The following is an 18,170-nucleotide window of genomic DNA, read 5'->3' as shown; positions in this document are numbered from 1 at the left end:
AGAACCCTGAGGTGAGCAAGGAAGATTGTGGCCGACTCCTCCCACCCTGGACACACTCTGTTCCAGCCACTCCCCTCCGGCAGGAGGCTGCGGTCCATAAGGACCAGAACCTCATGCCCTAAGAACAGTCTGAGGACTCCCAACGTCATTAACTTTTTTTTAAGTCCATCAACAGTCATATTGCACTTTTTGCTATTATTTTATATTTTACATTGTATTGATTGTTTTAGAATTATTTAGACTGTTATACTTTTTCTACTTAAAAAATTTAAGATTATTATATGTTTATCATATGCGCCTTCCTGCCATAGTACATTTTTTGTTTGTGTGAATATAAATGGCAAATAAAGCTCTTTCTAATTCTGATCTTGTCACTGTGCAAATGTGCAAACATATAGGCCCAGCTGCTAAGAGGTAAGATAGCTATGGCATAGTGGTTGGAAAAATAGAGGAAAACAACACTTGTGTTTCATGTCAAAATCCAGACATGTGACCTGGGTTTGGGCCAATGACTGGTTGCTAAAAAAGAAATGGGGCTAGGGCTGAGCTGGTATGCAGACTTCAAGGGTATATAACAGGAGGTTGTGCAGACAATTGAGACCCAGGGACCACTCACCGTCTATTGCTGTTTTTACTCTTTGAAGTTCAATAAACTTTCTTCATCAGACTCTGCTGAGTTCCTTTTAGAACTTTGATAGGCCTAATTGATCAAGACTTACATTTTATGGTACGGCGGTACCCCATTCCAAGCGGTTCAAGCTGCATGTTCATTGGGAAGGACTGAGTTAAATTGTTCGTATATTATAATTACATCGAAATATTCATTGTCAACTGAGTAGTGGAGTCAATTTTGGGTGTGGCTAGGGGCTGGATCAACGCCGATCTACCCGAAGGGTTTTGGTCCATTGGATAAAATCTTCTCGTGCGGAGTTGAGTGGGGGGAAATACATAACAATTGCCTGCATACCTTGATTGCCGAGAACAGCAGTAACGCTCGTCAAACGCGCTGGATTTTATAACGTTTTAAAAATGATAATAGACCTTGGGTAGCAAATGATCAACAGGTAGTTTATTTTACAAATGACAGCGACGACCACTTGTAAGTATTTTTAATTAGATAAATAAGGTAAGAAAGTATTTAGACGTGTTGCTGTTCAATGTAAATACTTTTTAAGAATTGGTCAATAGTGTTGCAATTTAATATTTGTTCTGTAATATAGGCTATCATGGAATCGTGCTAAATGTGTACAATGATGTCGACATGGTATTAACATCTCTTCGATTCAATGCATTTGTGTAGGCTCCAGTGTCTAGGTTTGCATTGCTAAGTAAAAAGTTGAGAAAGTGTCTGAGGCAAGGCCGTAGCCATGGAGTCAACATGGGGGGGGACGAAATCTGCTGGGGAGATTTATTTTCCTTCTTTTTTTTACGTTTAGTTATTACATTTTCTAGATCATTTTGGACAGTGTGTGTGGTTGCCTGTCGCAGAGTATCAAATTGTTATTGTATTTCTAGTTTCGTATCAAACAGGGGGGGACGTTTTGACCAGATTTGAATATATATTATGATTACGGCCCTGCTATGAGGAAACCGAAACAAACTCCTACAATCACCGTTTTAATTCTTATGAAAATAGGAATGTAGCCTATCCGTGTGCGCCATTAATAGTTCATTTTCACCGTGCAATTTTTAACTAGGCTACTCTTGCCAAGCTTGCCTGACAGTCCATCCAGCGGGAAAAATATATTGAATGTGATAGCACATTGTACGGATGTCCTAAGAGGCCGTACATAGGCCACATTGTAGCCCATTTACTCAGTTTTATCGTTAAGTTATTAGTCTTTTTTGTTTAGATTTTTCTGAGATCTTGGGTTATATATGTCATTCTCAAAATTACTTTGTTATTTTCCCAAGGTAACAGGATCACTGTATCAAGAAATGAAACAATGGGCCTAGTTTAAATCAATGCAGGAAACTTTATTTCATGTAGCATTGTCAAGAGGAACAGTAGAATATTGATCTTCAATCAAGGCTGAAATGGCTTAAATGCCTTGCGGTTACAGATAATATAGACATTAATGTGCATCTAGAAGACGGAACAAGTATTCCCAAACACTCTGTAAGCCTACCCAAACATACACTATACTGCACCCAAACACACCGTTCTGTACCCAAACACACTTTTACCCAAACTGTAGCCTACCAAAACTGAGCTGGTGTGCCTCTGCTCTGCTCCTCATCTTTATACTGTTCTAAAGACCCTTCCTCTACTAATAAGGTACAATAGTGGCCATAAGTTTAAAAAAAAAATGGCCATAGCCTACATTCATACAGTTTGGGCACAGTAGTGTTTTGTTCAGCTTACATAGTCTGTTCCATCTTTTTAAATGACGCACACAAATGTGTATATTATCTATAACTGTGTGGCATAAAGAAACTGAGTGGCATCATCGGGGTGACCTATGACCTAGACCAGTGGTCTTCAACCCTGATCCTCAGGGCCCACTGTCCTGCATGTTAAGATGTTTCCCTACTCCAGCCTATCTGATGCAAATGAATGGATCGTTATCTAACAATGCTGAAGTCTTGTAAAGACCGTTAATTTGAATTACGTGTGTTGAACAGGGAAACAAAGGGTTAGGACAGGGGGTCCCTGAGGACCTGCATGCAGGACCAGGTTTGAGAACCACAGATCTAAAACATGCAGGACAGTGGGCCCTAAGGACCAGGGTTGACCTAGACCAGTGGTTCTCAACCATGTCCTCAGGGACCCCCTGTCCTGCATGTTTTAGATGTTTCCCTGCTCCAACACACCTGATTCAAATAAAAGGGTCGTTATCTAGCTCTGTAGAAGCCTGGTAACGAACATACATTTGAATCAGGTGTGTTGGAGCAAGGAAACATCTAAAACAAGCAGGACAGGGCGTCCCTGAGGACAGGGTTGAGAACCACTGACCTAGACTAAATAGGTGCCAATCTAAAAACACATCATATCAATGGTTATATCATATTTTCCTTTCTTTATTGTTCAGATGGAAGAGCAAACTGGCTTATCAACCTTTTGAACAGTGTGTTCACTGTCCAAAATGCTTCCTGCGTTAAACAAGTATTCCATGGCGACAGGCCATAGACATCCCATATCAGGGGAGTGGAACAACAGGGACAGACGCCTATTAGACAGCAGGGAAATATCTTTCCAAGACTATGATCAATGGTCCCATAACGAGAATGCAAACCAGTGGAACCAGGGACCGTGCAGAACAGCAGACCATGAATTCTACAGAGATGTCCCAGTGATGTATCAACCAAACCCTCAGACGCCATATTTTCATGCATATCAACAGGACATTAGAACTTTCCAAAACTCCTCATTACGATGGCACAATATCTCTGGACCATACAATCAGAGATTGCCAAACGTTACTGTGCATCACACTGAACAGACGCTCCATTCAGTTTCGGGATGGAGCAACCATCCCCATTGTTCCAGCCAGAGGAACTGGACCAGTCAAGAAACATGGAATGCGCATGTGAAATCACAGTCATCTAAATGGAGATGGCATAATTTTTCAAACAAGCCCCCTACGGGACATTTCAGAGGACAGTCAAGGACACGTTCAAGAAGTCGCTGTGTTGTTGATTTAAACACTAGCTCCTGTGTAACAGAGAAGAGTAATGTTTCAACTTTGAGCAGAAGTTCTCTGAAGACTCACTCTGTCAACAGGGTTCCGAGTGATAAGACATCTGAAAAGTTGGCACAGCCTTCGCAGGAGGATCAGAGTGATTTGCGGCAGCTGGCTGACATGGGTTGTCTAAGGAATAACAAGCCTGACGTGAAGATACCAAACACTGAAAAAGACCCTGTTTGTCAAGAGCTTTGTCCCAGGACATCGTCAGTGTGCACAATGTCCAAACAGAGTGGTTTTCCCAGCCAGTACTTTCCCACAGACAGTGGCACACATGGACATAGCGTGTCGGTTTCAGCCAAAGCACAACCCAGATGTTCAATGCCTGTCAGTGCTGTCATTGATTCGGCCCCCTCCGACACATTGGACCCCTCCCCCGTGGACAAGGATGTATCTGAAAAACAAATGATCTCCATCACCTTGATGGAATTTAAAAGGTGGTTTAGACGAAGGATTGAGACAATACTCAGCCAAGGGGAATATAACCTAAACAAACACAACCCCGGCCAAGATGTGGAGACAATGGACCTTTTACAACCAGGAAAAAGCACAAAGGGTTGTAGAGATGAGGACTCCCCTCTGTGTGTAGAGATCCAGTCCAACTCTCGGTGTATAGTAGTGAAGACAGGCCCTATTGTCCCTCCACCAGTTGCAGTGGTTACTCCACTTGAACGACAGGTATCCTATGAGCCTACAGAGTCAGGGGTTAAAGTTCATGAAAGTGAACAGCTGTCAGTCGTTGACAAGGAGAGGAGGCAATCAGAAAGTGATGTAAAAATGCAGTTGGCACTTAAAAGCGTGTTGGAGAACAGTGATGGTTCATTCAATGGAAGACCTTTTACTGGAAGTGGACTAGTGCCTGTTGAAGAGACAACTGTGAGTAAAGATGGTACTTGTGTTAGGCAGTGGAATTTAGATGAAGTCAAGGAGAGTGTTATGGATATTTCTAGAGTTTCTTTCATTCAATACACACTATCCAAACTAAGGAAGATGATCGATGAGTTTGAGAGTTTAATCACTCCAAGGGAAAACAAAGAAAATGTAAAAGATGCTCTATTGAATATTTTTTGGGGTGGGGATATTCAAAACCTACTGACGTTTAACAAGCGTGAGCTTGCAAAAGACATGGTGGATGCGCTACCTGTTCTATCGGAAGATGAGAATACAGTTATTCTCCAAGCCGTTAAGGGTGAAGAACTAGAGGAATTTTTGGATAGGTATACCACCTTCAGACTTAATGAGAACTACACTCCAGAGCACAAGTCTTCATGGTTGAATGTCAATGAGAGTGTAGATGACATAGACCATGATCCTGGTGTAGCTTGTTTGCAGCATGAGGTACAGACTAACACAGTGGCAGAAACAGAAAGAGGGGAGACCGAGAGAGAGATGCAGACCGACACACCAACAGGGATAGAGACAGATCCAAAAGCACAGACAGGAAGAAATACAGAAATACTGAAAGAGGCACTGACTGATATGAACATAGAGATGGGTGTAGAAATGCATGTAGAAAAAGACTCACAGACTGAGGCAGTCACCAAAGTAGAGTCACTCATAGCATCAGAAAAAGACTGTAGTTCACACTCTCTCTGTCCTATTAAAATAACTTGCCTTAACACTGAGGTTGCCAAGAAGGTGTTTGACCAGCTCCAAGAGAACTCAACCTGCCATATTGACTCAAGTGTGCTCCTCTCTGGAATCAATGGAAGAAATACAAAATCTTCCCTCTATGAAGAGCAAATTATGAACCACAAGGATACACTGAGTCTTCTGTCATCTCAAGAAGAACCACAGTTATCGAGGACAGGTAAAGAATCTGCAGTCCTGCAGTCCCCCTGCTCCTCATATATCATTGAGACTCCTGATGGTTTTGAGTTGGCATTAAATACTGAGGGCCTGACAAAGAGTTCCTCAGAGTTTCAAGATAGAGGACTTCGCATCATACCGGTTGCTGGGTTCTACTTGTTAGATAATAGTCTCAATTCTGACCTAGAGGACACTGAGGATGTTATCCAGGAGTCAAAGACACAGGATTCAAACAGAGAATGGATAGAGACCCTTTCACCCAGTGAAATCACTAACTCGAATGATGGGATGTCCCTGTCAGACATCAGTGTGTGCATTGACCATGTGGAGAGAGAGGAAATCAGCGTGAAGCCTAATGACCTCTCTGAATCTCCTACGGTACCTCTGAATTCACATGAAGAACCCACACATCCCATCAGGCCATGTAATCTTGTCTTGGGTGTCACCAATGAACGTGAAGTGGGAGAACCTAAGCTTTTTTCAGAGATGAAGGGCCAACAGCAGAAGCTTGGCGAGGGCTGTGTGTCAAGTTCTCCTTTAGAAGAGTTTGAGTCCATCGATGCATTAATAAATTCAAAAAAATACATATTGAGTTCTGATTCAGAACATGTAGTATCTACTCTATGCCATGGTAAAGCAGAGTCCCGCAAGGAACGAAGGCTAAAGAGACCAAAGGTCTCATGGAGAAGAAGACTGCTGTCAGAATCTGAGTCTGAGATGGAAGGCAGTTGGCTCATGGACAACGTTATTTGTGGTCCCCAGAAGAAGGTACTGTCCAGATTGACAGTGACTGATGACAGCTCTGTCATTCCGAAGAGGAGACATCCAACTAAATGGAATAGGGCCAATATCAACAGGAAGAAGTGGGTAAGTTCTTCTGATTCTGAGGACAATCCATGCAATGTGAAACATGTTTCTCAGAAGAGGATGCATTCAGTTTCAACTGGCATAGAAGATGCATCAAATGATTCCATAACTTCACACAATACAACCCATTCTCAGTCTGAGACAGAACCCTCTGAATGTGAAGATACGAGGATAAACGTAGCTCAGCTAGGGAGATACTCTTCTGAATCAAATTCTAACCATCAGTATGAGTACTGTAAACCAAGTATATATTCCGATGTGACAGAAGAAAGCTCAGATGGTTCCACAGTGTCAGTGAGTCACAGTAAAAAAGCAAAGACAGAAAGACTAACATTTGAATGTCGGAAACTAACCCCAACTGAGGACAGCCAAAATGATTCAACAGTGTTGCAGCACCACCCTGTGTACAAAGATTTGCAACATGGCTGTGAAGGCCCAAACTTTGTTCCTGGGAACAAGTGCCTCCTTGCGGGGGACGGGTCAACCTCCACTGCTCCTCTGGAACACAAAAGAAAATCACATGAGCCAAAACTCCATAAGGGCCAGACCTCAACAGAGAAGAAAACAAACAGGTCTCTCATTCAAAAGACTGAGGAATTCCCCAAAACGCCAAAGACAAATTTGAAGACAAAATCCACAAAGGTTGGACTATACAGTCTTCCCATCCTTAAACACAAGCCTTATAGTGAACAAACAAAGAAAAATAAGAGTGATAAGACAAAGTTCTCTAGCTTTAAATCCAATTCTGAATCTCCTGTTCAGAAGAACTGTAAACAGAGAGATGAGGGGAGGTATGAGCAGATGTCCTCTTACCCCAATTCATCTAAGCAGAAAAAAGAGTGTTTGACAGAGGGGAAGAATGGCAAAAAAAAAAATACCTCACTACAGAAAATCAAACATTTCCCAACAGCTCAATCCAATTACTTAAAGCAAAAGATGCAGCTCCACAGGGACAAACGAAGGGAATTGGTGTCGCTCACAAAGCAAAGTCTTGACGTCCCCTGTTCTCCTGCAGAGGAGAAGGAACGGATGAAAGAAGAGAGGAGGAGGGAGGATATGAGCACTAAGCAGAAGTCCTCTGGCCATACATTTCCTATGAAGAAGAAGAAAGAGAGGGTAGAGCAGAGTGAAGAGCATCAGGATACAAAGGAAGATAAGAAAACATGTGACTCTTACAAAGACCAACATAAGACCGTACAAACCCAAAGTAGGTATTATGTACCAAAAGTCCAGGGCTCCAGCAGACAAAGGAGTCCCAGAACAGCCATGGTAGCTGCCCCCACACCCGAGAGCCCCGAAGAGCAGATGGGCTCAGTGAAGAAGCAATTGCATTCCAATTGGGAGAGCAGCTTCTATATAACTCCATTCAGGAGGCGAAGGCGATCAGGATTCAGTGAAGAAGACCCCTGCCCTCGGCCCAGTCCAGAGAAGAAGAGCTTAAGCCTCAATCAACACGCGAGGGAGGAGGCACCTGTCAAGAAAGAAGAGCAGAAAAAAGTAGAAATGGTGAGGAGACAAGGACCCATCCCACCTGACAAAGGACAGAAACCAAGGCGCAATTCCCAGGAGTACGTCACCCCACTGATGAAGAAGAGTATGCTGCAGGCTAAGTCATGGACGAACGCCATCCACCACAAAACGCCGGAAGACACCCGACGCAGTAGACATGGCACTCACAAGGCAAACAAACTGCGTATGTATTTCTTACAAAGGGGGGGCTACCCTTTTTTAATATAGTCCTCTGTAAATGTCTTTCTATGTTTAAACTATTTAAGAATATATATTAAGGAGGGTGTTAATTTCTCAGCTACAAGTGTCTTCTAATGCAGTGGTTCCCAACCCTGGTCCTCAGGGCCCACTGTCCTGCATGTTTTAGATGTTTCCCTGCTCCAACACACCTGATTCAAATGAATAGCCGTAAGCAGGAAACACAAAACAAAAACATGCAGGACAGTGAGCTCTGAGGACCAGGGTTGGGAACCACTGTTTTAATGGTTCATGTTGCATCTATTCCATTTATTGAAAGACTATCCAAAATAAAGGGTTACAAAAACTTGGGTTGAAGTTTGGCGCGTTGCGTTCCTAAATGTACACATAGCAAAATAACCAAAGTGACTTCCCAATCATTAACAGGCTCTTTTTTTCACAGCGCGCAGCACCATAGAAGGGTGTTACAAGTGGGCTGAGAAGCAGAATAGAAGGTCAAGGGATGAAAAAAAAGTAATATGAGGCAAGTCTTCTTTATGTAATGTATTTTCCATCACTGTCATTGCTTTTGTGGTCATAACATACTGCATGATTTGAACATATCCCATTGACCTCTGGGCCTCTGTCTCCATCTAGGCCCCTACAAAAATACAAGGTTGTCGATTTGGCTCACACAACCTCTTCTGTTGAATTGTCAAAAACCTTAAAGCACCGAAGGCAAGACGACTAAAGTGCGGAACACAAACTATACCAATGAGTAGTGCTGTGGCTAAATTGATTGATAAATTCTAATTAATCCCATTGGTTATAATTCAAAATTTGTAAAACGGTGTCCTTTTAAACAACAGTTTAGTTGAACATGAAGGGAAGTCAGAGACTAGAAAGTATTATTAGGATACATTCTCCCAAGAATAGACAATTGGCAGGTTCTCCTTTTCGTTCTCTCTATAAGGGACGGGGAAGGAAGTCAGAATAATACCTCCAATTAGGAACTTGAGACCCACAGAAGCTAAGCAAGGTCACATGAGGAGATCTAGTCCTGGAATAGATTTGTTTATCTGAATGGAGAAAATGATAGGGCGGTTAAGATCAGCTGTATAAATCAGTATAAATAATCCAATACGAAATGATAGGGGCTTATGCACACTTATGCTTGCTTTTGATTGCCTCAATTGTAACTCCCTTCAAGCTAAAATAAAAACAGTTATATTTTGTTCAAAAGAGCGTTCGCTTTTCCTTAAGACCCTCTGAAACTAGAAATGACAGTAGCTACAGCAGGTAGGATTGTAATGGAGAAATTACCTGTAACCTAATCTTAACAATGTTTTCAACAGTTTTCTGAAGACTTATTTTTTTATGTTGACACTTGCATTATCTTACTAAATAATTCTTTATTTTTTATATTTGATTGTCTGATTCTGTATTGATGTTTTTGTTTATTTTACATTTGAGATCATCCTTTTTGTTTATGGTGCCATGGTGATGTCATTACTTATGACATGGCATGTCTATAATCTTTTGAGGAACTTTAACAAGGGTTGTTGTTGATGTTTCTATGACAAGTATTTCTGCTTGGCTGTCAATGACACTTGGACTTGGGTACAGCATATTACTGTTCCCCACTTGCAGCCCCTTGTCTTAAAGATTGGTTAAAGTTGGACACGACTGTGATATATGACTCGGAATGTTAAATGCTTAGATTTTGCTTAAGGCCCACATTACATGGTAGCCTACAACACTGGAAAGCAAGCTATGCTTCCATCCTTTACATTTCACAGGAGTGTAGCTGTTGATATTGCGTGAATGTTTTGTATGTTTTGATTTTGTAAAAATGTAAGTGACCTGGAGTCACAGTTTTACCAAAGATGACGAATGCATATTTTTTATATTTTATTTTTCACTTTACATTTTTACTACATTTATTGTGCACGTTTACTGTAAATACATAATAAACCCAAGTCAGATTTGCCTTTTGTCTTTTTCAAACTGGTGAAAAATGAATGCATTTGCGTCACTTGTTTATACCTCGGATTACCACAGCTCAGCAAAATGAGTGAATTGTTACAATTCTACCACCAGAGGGAAGCAAACTACATTAAAATGGAAAACTCACTGATTCAATTCAAATAACTATTGTGTTTCATTGAATCTTACTCATCATATTCAGTCAACTGTCGTTGAACAATATAGACAGACACAGGTCAAGCATGAAACAAAGAAAGCATGACATAACATATACAGAGACAAGAGACATGACATTCCTCTGAATGGGAAGGCCTACCAATTATCTTTTTGTTCTTGTCTGATGTAACGATCGAATGTAAGAAATGTAAAAGAGTAGGCCTATATACAAACCTGTGTTAACTCGTAGCCAAAAGTATTGGCAGTGACATACATTTTGTGTTTGCAAGGTTTGCTGCTTCACTTCTGTTGATTCACATTGTTTATAGATTATCATGCATATGATCAGATGTATTTTAAATAAAAGCTTACTTGGCCAAAAACCCACATTTCACGGTTTTTGAGCCCTGGCATAAAATGACCTGTAAAAAAATTGACCGAAGCCTGTTCCATCGTTTACTGAATAAGCCAGGCTAAAAGGTTAGTCTGACACATTTTCAGTTGATTCAGTTCGATAAAGCCAGTTAAATGTAGTTTGAACTCATTTACTATGGCAACTTATACTGCAAAACTAACCTGGTCCGGGGCAGGCTAAATGCCAGATCTTCCTGGAACACTGACCCAAAGGGAAAACGACGATTTACCTCGGACTTTCTGGCGTGATGCCATAATTACTTTTTTTTACCACTATCAGTTAAAAATGTACATTTATAGAAAATCAACTTAAATATTATTGGATACCCTTAAATGTGTTTAGTGGACCAAATCAATTAAGTACAGATCTATTAATAAGGACCCCAACCATCGTTTATGTCAATCATGGTGTCATTTTGATGAGGTGGTGGATGAGGGAGCTGCGGAGTAAGCCTACGCAGTGTAAAGAGAACGTTCTTTCGGGGACAAGGCACGTGGCCATGAACATTGTAAGTGACCTGGAGTCACAGTTTCACTAATAATTGACGAATGCACGTTTTTTATATATTATTTTTCACTTTACATTTTTACAACATGACTACACCCAAGTCAGGTCTGTCTTTTTCAAACTGGTGAAAAATTAACGGATTTGCGTAACTTGTTTATACCTCGGATTACTACAGCTCAGCAACATGAGTAGCCTAAATGGTTACAATTCTACCACCAGAGGGAAGCAAAATACATTAAAATGGAAACTTGTCTCGAATTCAATTCAAATAACTATGATGTTTCAGTGAATCTTATTTATCATATTTAGGAAGGACATTCCCCGATGACAGACGAGTCAATCAATTATAATCAATCAAATTATTAGCTGCGTTCGACATGACCCGACTTCATGCGGCGCTGCAGCCGGCTGCAGGCGGCTGACTTGAAATAGTGAATTCTGGTTAGACTCTTTGTCCGACTTGAGACGGCGCCGAGACACGTCACTGTGATGTCGCCATCAAAGTACCGTACGAGATCGATTCGAGAACTGCCGGCTGTGTAGCCGAGCGCATTTTCTCAAGAGCAACTGCACGGTTTAAGTGACGACACTATTTCATGATTGGCCAGACTCGCACACGACAACTTTGACGCGTGTTTTGTAATATTCGGACACCTTCAGTTTCGCTAAGGCTCAAATCCGGACCAAACAGTTGAATTGAATAAAAAATGTGTGGAAGAAAGGGTTTTACTCCGCCTCTTCACTAACGGAAAGACTACGTTTAATATTAAATACAGTAAAGTAAGCAAACAGAGCTTAACTGGCCGTGACTGACGTCAACGCAGCAAACCACGAGAAGCTGAAATGTCCGACTTCACAGAGCCGTTTTCAACTCCTCTCCCACTGCAAGCGGCCACTCTCGCCGGTCGTTTCATGCAGCCGCAGTCCATGTCGAACGCACCTATTATTATGCCCGGTTTTGTCATGGGCGATCGATATGATCCATGTTCTAAGCAGACCCTCGCCCCTCGGCTTGAAGCAACGGCCCCGGTGGATGTAGGTGGTATTGCATTTCGACATTCGGCTCTTCCGGTCGTTTTTAATCTATTAACTCCAGTCAACATTTACAAAACTATCTCTCCCCAAAAATTTTGTTCGATTCTCGATCCTGGCTCATACTAGCTTTTTTTATAGAATCATTTTTCCTGATTTTTGCTGAGTTTGAAACTAATCCGAAATGGGTAAACTAGCACCCCATTTATTTGCTTACTTCAATAAAAGTTGCCTGCAAATGTGCTCGCGGATACGAACAGGGCACGAGCAAAAGTTCACATTCGATTGCCGATTTACCTGGAGATGAATGAGCCATAGACTTATATTGAATGAGCACAGGGAGAAATGGCTTGAGTTGCCTGCCCTCAGTGGCGGTTCTAGATACATTTTACTGGGGGGGCCAGTGTTTGATCAGAGGGGCACATTCAAAAACAGAAACAAATTATATTTAAACATTAAATACTTATTAAAAAAATACTTATTATTATTATTTTGCTTGACATTAAAATTATACAAGCAGCTCTGGCTCTCCCTCTTCCAGCTCCTCAGCTCTTTCAATACCTTGATATGGTTCTCTCACTTTCTGTATTAACTGTGGCAAAAAAGGCTGCAATGTCCATTCCTCGTTTCATGATAACTACTAGAAGAAGAAAAACGTGTACTAAAAGAAAGAAGATTCAGTCAGCTCAGGGGGGCCACAGGGGGGGCCAGGGACATTTTTACAAGGACACAGCCCCCTGTAGGCCCCCGTGTAGAAATGCCCCTGCCTGCCCTGTTGTAACAAGTTTAGAAAATGGTTGTCACACATACATGAAATGTTGTTAATATGGTTTATTCCCGTTATTTTAAAACGGATTAGATTTTTCTGTCATGAACGTTTTTATGTTGGAGCAAAGACGAAGGCAAAGCCGAACGTTTTTACGTTGGAGCAAAGACAAAGATTAATAATCTAACTGATAACCACAATATGAAATGATATATATTTAAATAATATTACTCTTGCCTTCAGAAGCTTTTGTTAAAGACCCATTATTCTTTTTTTATCGTGTCATCAAGCCAGACTGCTTTTGTGGGACAATGAAGGTCCTCAGTGACTCCATGTTTCACCCCCAGTTATATCTGATGGAAACGTCTTGTATATAGTTCTGTTGATATGCCCCTTTCAAAGGCAAATGTTCAATAATATATATTACAGTTCTCAAGCTTTTATTACATTATTAACAAGTCTTATTAGATCACGTTATATCCATTAATAGGCGTTTGGTTTTGTAGGTTGAACATATTAAACACAGGCCACATTTCAACACTGATGTTAAATTGAAGGCAGTGTGAATTTCATGGCATTTTGTTTGAATATAAAGTTGACAGTAACCTATGGTAAGGCTGCATTATGGAAGATTTCTGTTACCAAAATAACTATTCTTTGCCTGGCGAGAACAACGAAGGAGCTAGGTGTTAGTTGTTAGGTTGAGGTTAACAGTTTATTTAATCCGATACAATGCGTCGGAAATCATACTCAAAAAGAAAAAAATAACGTAGGTGATGAGTTCCATCTGGAATAGTGTTATTTAGCCCTATAGCATATTTCTAAAAACCTAATGAAAGGAATACTATACAGTGACAGCATACATTTCCGTAAAGTTTGCATCATGTCTCTGATTCTTATCGGACTTTTACCCCATTCTGCCACTACAATGCCTTAACTCACACGCGCCACTGAGCACTTTTCATAAAAATGAATGGGGACGCCATCTTGGAAGACAGAAGTAGCTGTGTCTATTAATATATAAGTCTATGGTTCTAAGGCCGAATCCCAATACTCCTTACCCCTTCCCCTTACCCCTTACCCCTTACCCCTTACCCCTTACCCCTTACCCCTTACCCCTTACCCCTTACCCCTTCCCCTTAGTTTTGTGCGTTCCCGTGAGAGCTAGTGGTGTCCCAATACTCTTTTGGAGCTAGGGGAAGGGCTAAGACTAAGGGGTATACACCCCTTAAAACCAAGTAAGATCGGGAGCTTACTTGAAACCTAGGGCTATGTAAAAACTGCGCGACCGGCAACAATGGCGACCAAATCCTCCGGAGAGTCCAATAAATGTTATATTATCGGCTTAATTAATTGATAAAAAAATAATGACAGTCTTGTTTTGTGTTATATACAGTCATGAACATATATATTTGCAACCATTTTCCTAATTGAAACGTTTCTAAAAATCGCTAGCTTGGTACGTTAATGTTACAGTTCTGAATTGCACAACGTTCCCGCATTTCTTGGACTAGCATGTCTACAGTTCTAAGTAAACTCCATTAGCAGCGAATTTCGTCTAATATCAGTGCATAACGCTACTTGCTTTGGAGATATCGATACGTGGTAGATGACGTACCTGTAACCAAGTGGCGTCCCATTTCCTAGGGCTATGTAGCCCATACCCCTTACTTTCGAGGGCCAAGGGGAAGGGGTAAGTTAAGGGTAAGGGGAAGGGGTAAGGGGGAGTATTGGGATTCGGCCTAAGCCTCCCTCTCGTTATGGTGCACCCTCTCGACAACTTGAATCTGACTTAAATTAGTCGGATTGCGTGAACTACAATTGGCCTTTATGGAACCGACTTGTTAGAATTAAAGTCAGATTTGGTAGCCTACTTAAATCCCAGATTCTTTTTTTTGCAGTTTTTATGAAACAGGCCCCAGCTAACAACATTTCACTAAATCATAGGCTATCATCAGCAAGTGAGAAAGTGTGAACGAGTTCTAGTAAGGTGATATCACTCTTTCTGATTGGATAACAGGGGCGATATATCATTTGTTTCTGTTTTTTTATGTGCCCCTCTGATTAACCACTGGCCTCCCCTTGGCCCGCCCAGTAAAATTAGTCTAGAACCGCCACTGTTAGATAATTAGAGCAGATTGGTTGCTATAAAAGGGGGGACTGCATATATTAAATGTTTTTGCCATGAAAAGCCGTTATACGAAATATGCATTACTATTTTCCTGAAGGCTGTAGGCTAGGATTACCATAGAAACGTGAACAAATAATCTTCAAATAGCCTACTAAACCAGCCAACACTGTGGCCAAGTGGTCATCCATGCTAGATTTGTAGGGGCAACGAATACCAGGTTGTGTTTGTTTGAGGTGTTACAGATTATTTGAAAGTACCGCCCTGCCACGCGAGCGACCGCCCTCAAAGATCCGATCCGAAGCGAGGCAGTGAGGCAAACAGTCACTCGCGCGCTCCTTTAATCGAATAGTATTGTCAGTGGTAAGTGCGGTCGGAAACTGGTCATTAGCAAACCTTCTACATTAAACTAAACACCGTAGAAAAGAGACGCGCATTACAACATATTCTCCTGACAGACACGTATTTACAACCACAAATGTATTTTACCGTTAAGGAGATGTTTCGTTGGGAGAAGTAGTAGCAGAGAACGAGTAGAAAGCCAGGATGAGTGGGAGCACCACTGGGTCCGGAGCGGCGCCTTGCCGCTTCGCTCACTACTTTGTTATATGCGGAATAGACACCGAAACTGGACTGGAACCCGACGAATTAGCCGGTAAGGTTATGTTTTGATTAATCGATAACGAATTTCACATATACCGAAACAGCACTTTAAAGGATAATTATGAATATGCTATGGTTGGTTTAATCAAACATGTAGAGGACTGAACAAAACCTTAATATCAATGCCTTCATATCCTTTACTGAGTATCAGCCTATGTAACCCAAACCTAGTTTGAAACCAGAACAAACTATTTAGTGACCCTTCAAAAAAGCAAGACGACTGAATGGCTTGTTTACGTTGCAGTACTTGCGTTCCAAAACACCCTTGCGTTGACAGGATTGATTACATTCATTGTCATAAAACAGATAGCCTACGAGTTTAACATAATAGTCAGATACTCATGATATAAACATAACAGGGATTTATAAAAAATAAGAACGTTTATATGGAACTCCAATGAAAAATAATGATGGGTGACTGAGTTCAGAAAGCATAAGGTTTGAAACAGGATGAGTATTTATCATTGCCCTAGCTAAAGTTGTCATACTGATGGTTCATTCAGGTCATCGGTTTGTAAGCTTCCTTGACTAATTCGAGTCTTGGCAGTCTAGAGGCGTTCCACTTCTCCTCAATAGTGCAGAATTGATTTGAGGGTCGCGTCCCCCTAGAGTTCTGCTTCACCGACAGAGCAAAGTGCACAGTCTCCACAGCACAAAACAATACCATCAATCCCCCCCCACACACAAACACCTCAGTCTGCTAGCTCCCAAACCCCAGACTCATAGGGTTACATTCAGGGACTAGATATAATGAACATTGCAAGCTTTACTTTTGCAGTGTGTTTTCAATTTGTTTGCGGCCCTATACACATTCCTTTAAGCAGACATGTTCATGCGTGGCTGAATTAGGACCTTTCCTGTGGGACATTAGAACTATGCATTATGCACTGGGAGAGTAATGTAGAATGGGGCTTAGATGTATGTATTCTGCTTGTGCTACCTTCCCTAAGCAGTCAAGGCTGAATTGTTGCATCACACTGTTATGAAGTAGAGTAACACATGTCTGGATTGCAGTCCCTGGATCAAAGTTCAGTGTGTGCATATGTGTGGACAACAGCTTAAAACAAACTATCTGAAGTGAGTGAGCTGTGATTGCTCCTTTAACCGATGAGACGAGTCAACTGATTTTAGAACACTGTGTTTGTGGAATGTGTGATCAGACAAGCTTCAAGTTTCTCTTGAGGAGGTAGGATTTCAGGCATTCAGGCAGCACTGATCAGGGTCTTTTAGCGGGTAATCTCTTGTGGATTTGCTTGGTCTGGGGTGTTATGGAGACAATCTCTGTTTCTGCATTTGAATGTCTGTGTGTGTGTTTATATCAATGCGGCCTTACTGTACACTGTGTGTGTGTTGCCCTCAGGGCTGTTGCGCACCGTTGGGGCTATGATGACACTGACAAGCATCCTCCCCACCGCATCCATATGCCTCTCTGTCTGCTGCCCTCACAGATCACCCCAATTCCCCTAGCATCTGCCTGTGTGTGTATTAATTAGAACTGGGCCACAAGTTAACAGTGAGGCAAAATGAGTTGGGCTATCACCCATTGGGTAAGGATTAAAGTGTACAAGGCCGGAGTGTCAGGCCCCAGCTCTCATTGGTCCTACTTGTATATCTGTTAGATAGGATCTTAAGATCCAGTGTGAAGGCAATAAAACCAAGGTAATGGGCTCCTTCAGTAGGGATGTCATTGTTGCATTTGATGAAATCATTCAGATATAGTGACTCAGCTGTGAATTTATTAAGTCTGTCTACAGACATGATTAGCTGATTACAGGATCTGGGGTCTCCACCACCTGTCAGAATAGCATAGGCCTTCAAGCTCTTGGCCTTTCTGTGTGGATATATTTACCAGCCGCTTTTGTGACCTTGCTATGGGTGATTTAAGTAGTCGGGGTGCTGATCTATCATTTTACTGCTGTTCATGGCCAGCTATTGAGGGAAATTGATTCTAGAGCTTTTATTATGAGACCAATACCATCGTTCCCTTTCTTCCCTAGCCTATCCCCATGACGATACAGTCCTCTGTCCCACTGAGCATCCATCTTCTCATACTAGTTTAGAACTCAGATGCAACTGTCACCTGGGTCACCGCGCCAACGTGCTTGTGATTGATTTAACATGTTGTCACCGGCGGCGTCTATGGAGCTTCTTGATTTGCCTTCCTCTTGCGTGTAGCTTGTGGCTAGAGTGCGACCCACATCAAGGCTACGCCAGGGCTCTTGCTTATTTTAGCCGTGGTTCCCCTCTGCTCTCCCTTTGTGTGGCAGGAGCGCTGTTTCCACAGGCCTATTGTTCTGTGGAGGGGGACAAACTTCCTGTGTGCCTGGCTGGCTGGTTGGCTGGTTGAAAGATCACTTTCCCAGTATCCTAGCAGCTGCCCTATATTCCTGTAGGATGGGGTGTTTGCGCGTGCGTGAATTAAGCAATAAGCCCCAAGAGGCCGTGGTTTACGCTGATTTTAGAACAGGT

The 18,170-nt window shown here is 41.8% G+C and overlaps 2 protein-coding genes across 8 annotated transcripts in view; both read left to right on the top strand.

Annotated features, from left to right (window-relative positions):
• The first annotated feature begins 568 nt into the window (after positions 1-568).
• On the top strand, positions 569-10,037 carry LOC124466036. 4 transcript variants are annotated; one of them, XM_047017671.1, is made up of 4 exons: positions 569-1,099; positions 3,033-8,055; positions 8,512-8,592; positions 8,706-10,037. In XM_047017671.1, exons 2-3 carry the CDS (start codon positions 3,087-3,089, stop codon positions 8,589-8,591), a joined length of 5,049 nt encoding a protein of 1,682 aa, XP_046873627.1. In that variant the 5' UTR covers positions 569-1,099; positions 3,033-3,086; the 3' UTR covers position 8,592; positions 8,706-10,037. The 4 variants fall into 4 exon arrangements, with proteins under 4 accessions (XP_046873627.1, XP_046873629.1, XP_046873626.1 ...); XM_047017673.1 differs by having other exon boundaries at positions 799-1,064; XM_047017670.1 differs by having other exon boundaries at positions 799-1,126.
• A 5,312-nt stretch (positions 10,038-15,349) lies between these two features.
• Positions 15,350-18,170, top strand: part of dennd5b (DENN/MADD domain containing 5B) — a 57,059-nt gene continuing 54,238 nt past the window's right edge. For 3 of the 4 annotated variants that reach the window (XM_047017686.1, XM_047017685.1, XM_047017683.1), the window contains exon 1: positions 15,350-15,693. In XM_047017686.1, coding sequence (XP_046873642.1) covers positions 15,585-15,693 — 109 coding nt within the window. In that variant the 5' untranslated portion in view covers positions 15,350-15,584. The remainder of the gene's footprint in view (positions 15,694-18,170) is intronic. The other variant, XM_047017684.1, reaches the window with a different exon arrangement.

Source organism: Hypomesus transpacificus, unplaced genomic scaffold, assembly GCF_021917145.1.
Source record: "Hypomesus transpacificus isolate Combined female unplaced genomic scaffold, fHypTra1 scaffold_62, whole genome shotgun sequence".
NCBI classification, from domain to species: Eukaryota; Metazoa; Chordata; class Actinopteri; order Osmeriformes; family Osmeridae; genus Hypomesus; species Hypomesus transpacificus.
Note: the sequence above shows the minus strand (reverse complement) of the source record. Positions and strands in the feature narration are given on the sequence as shown.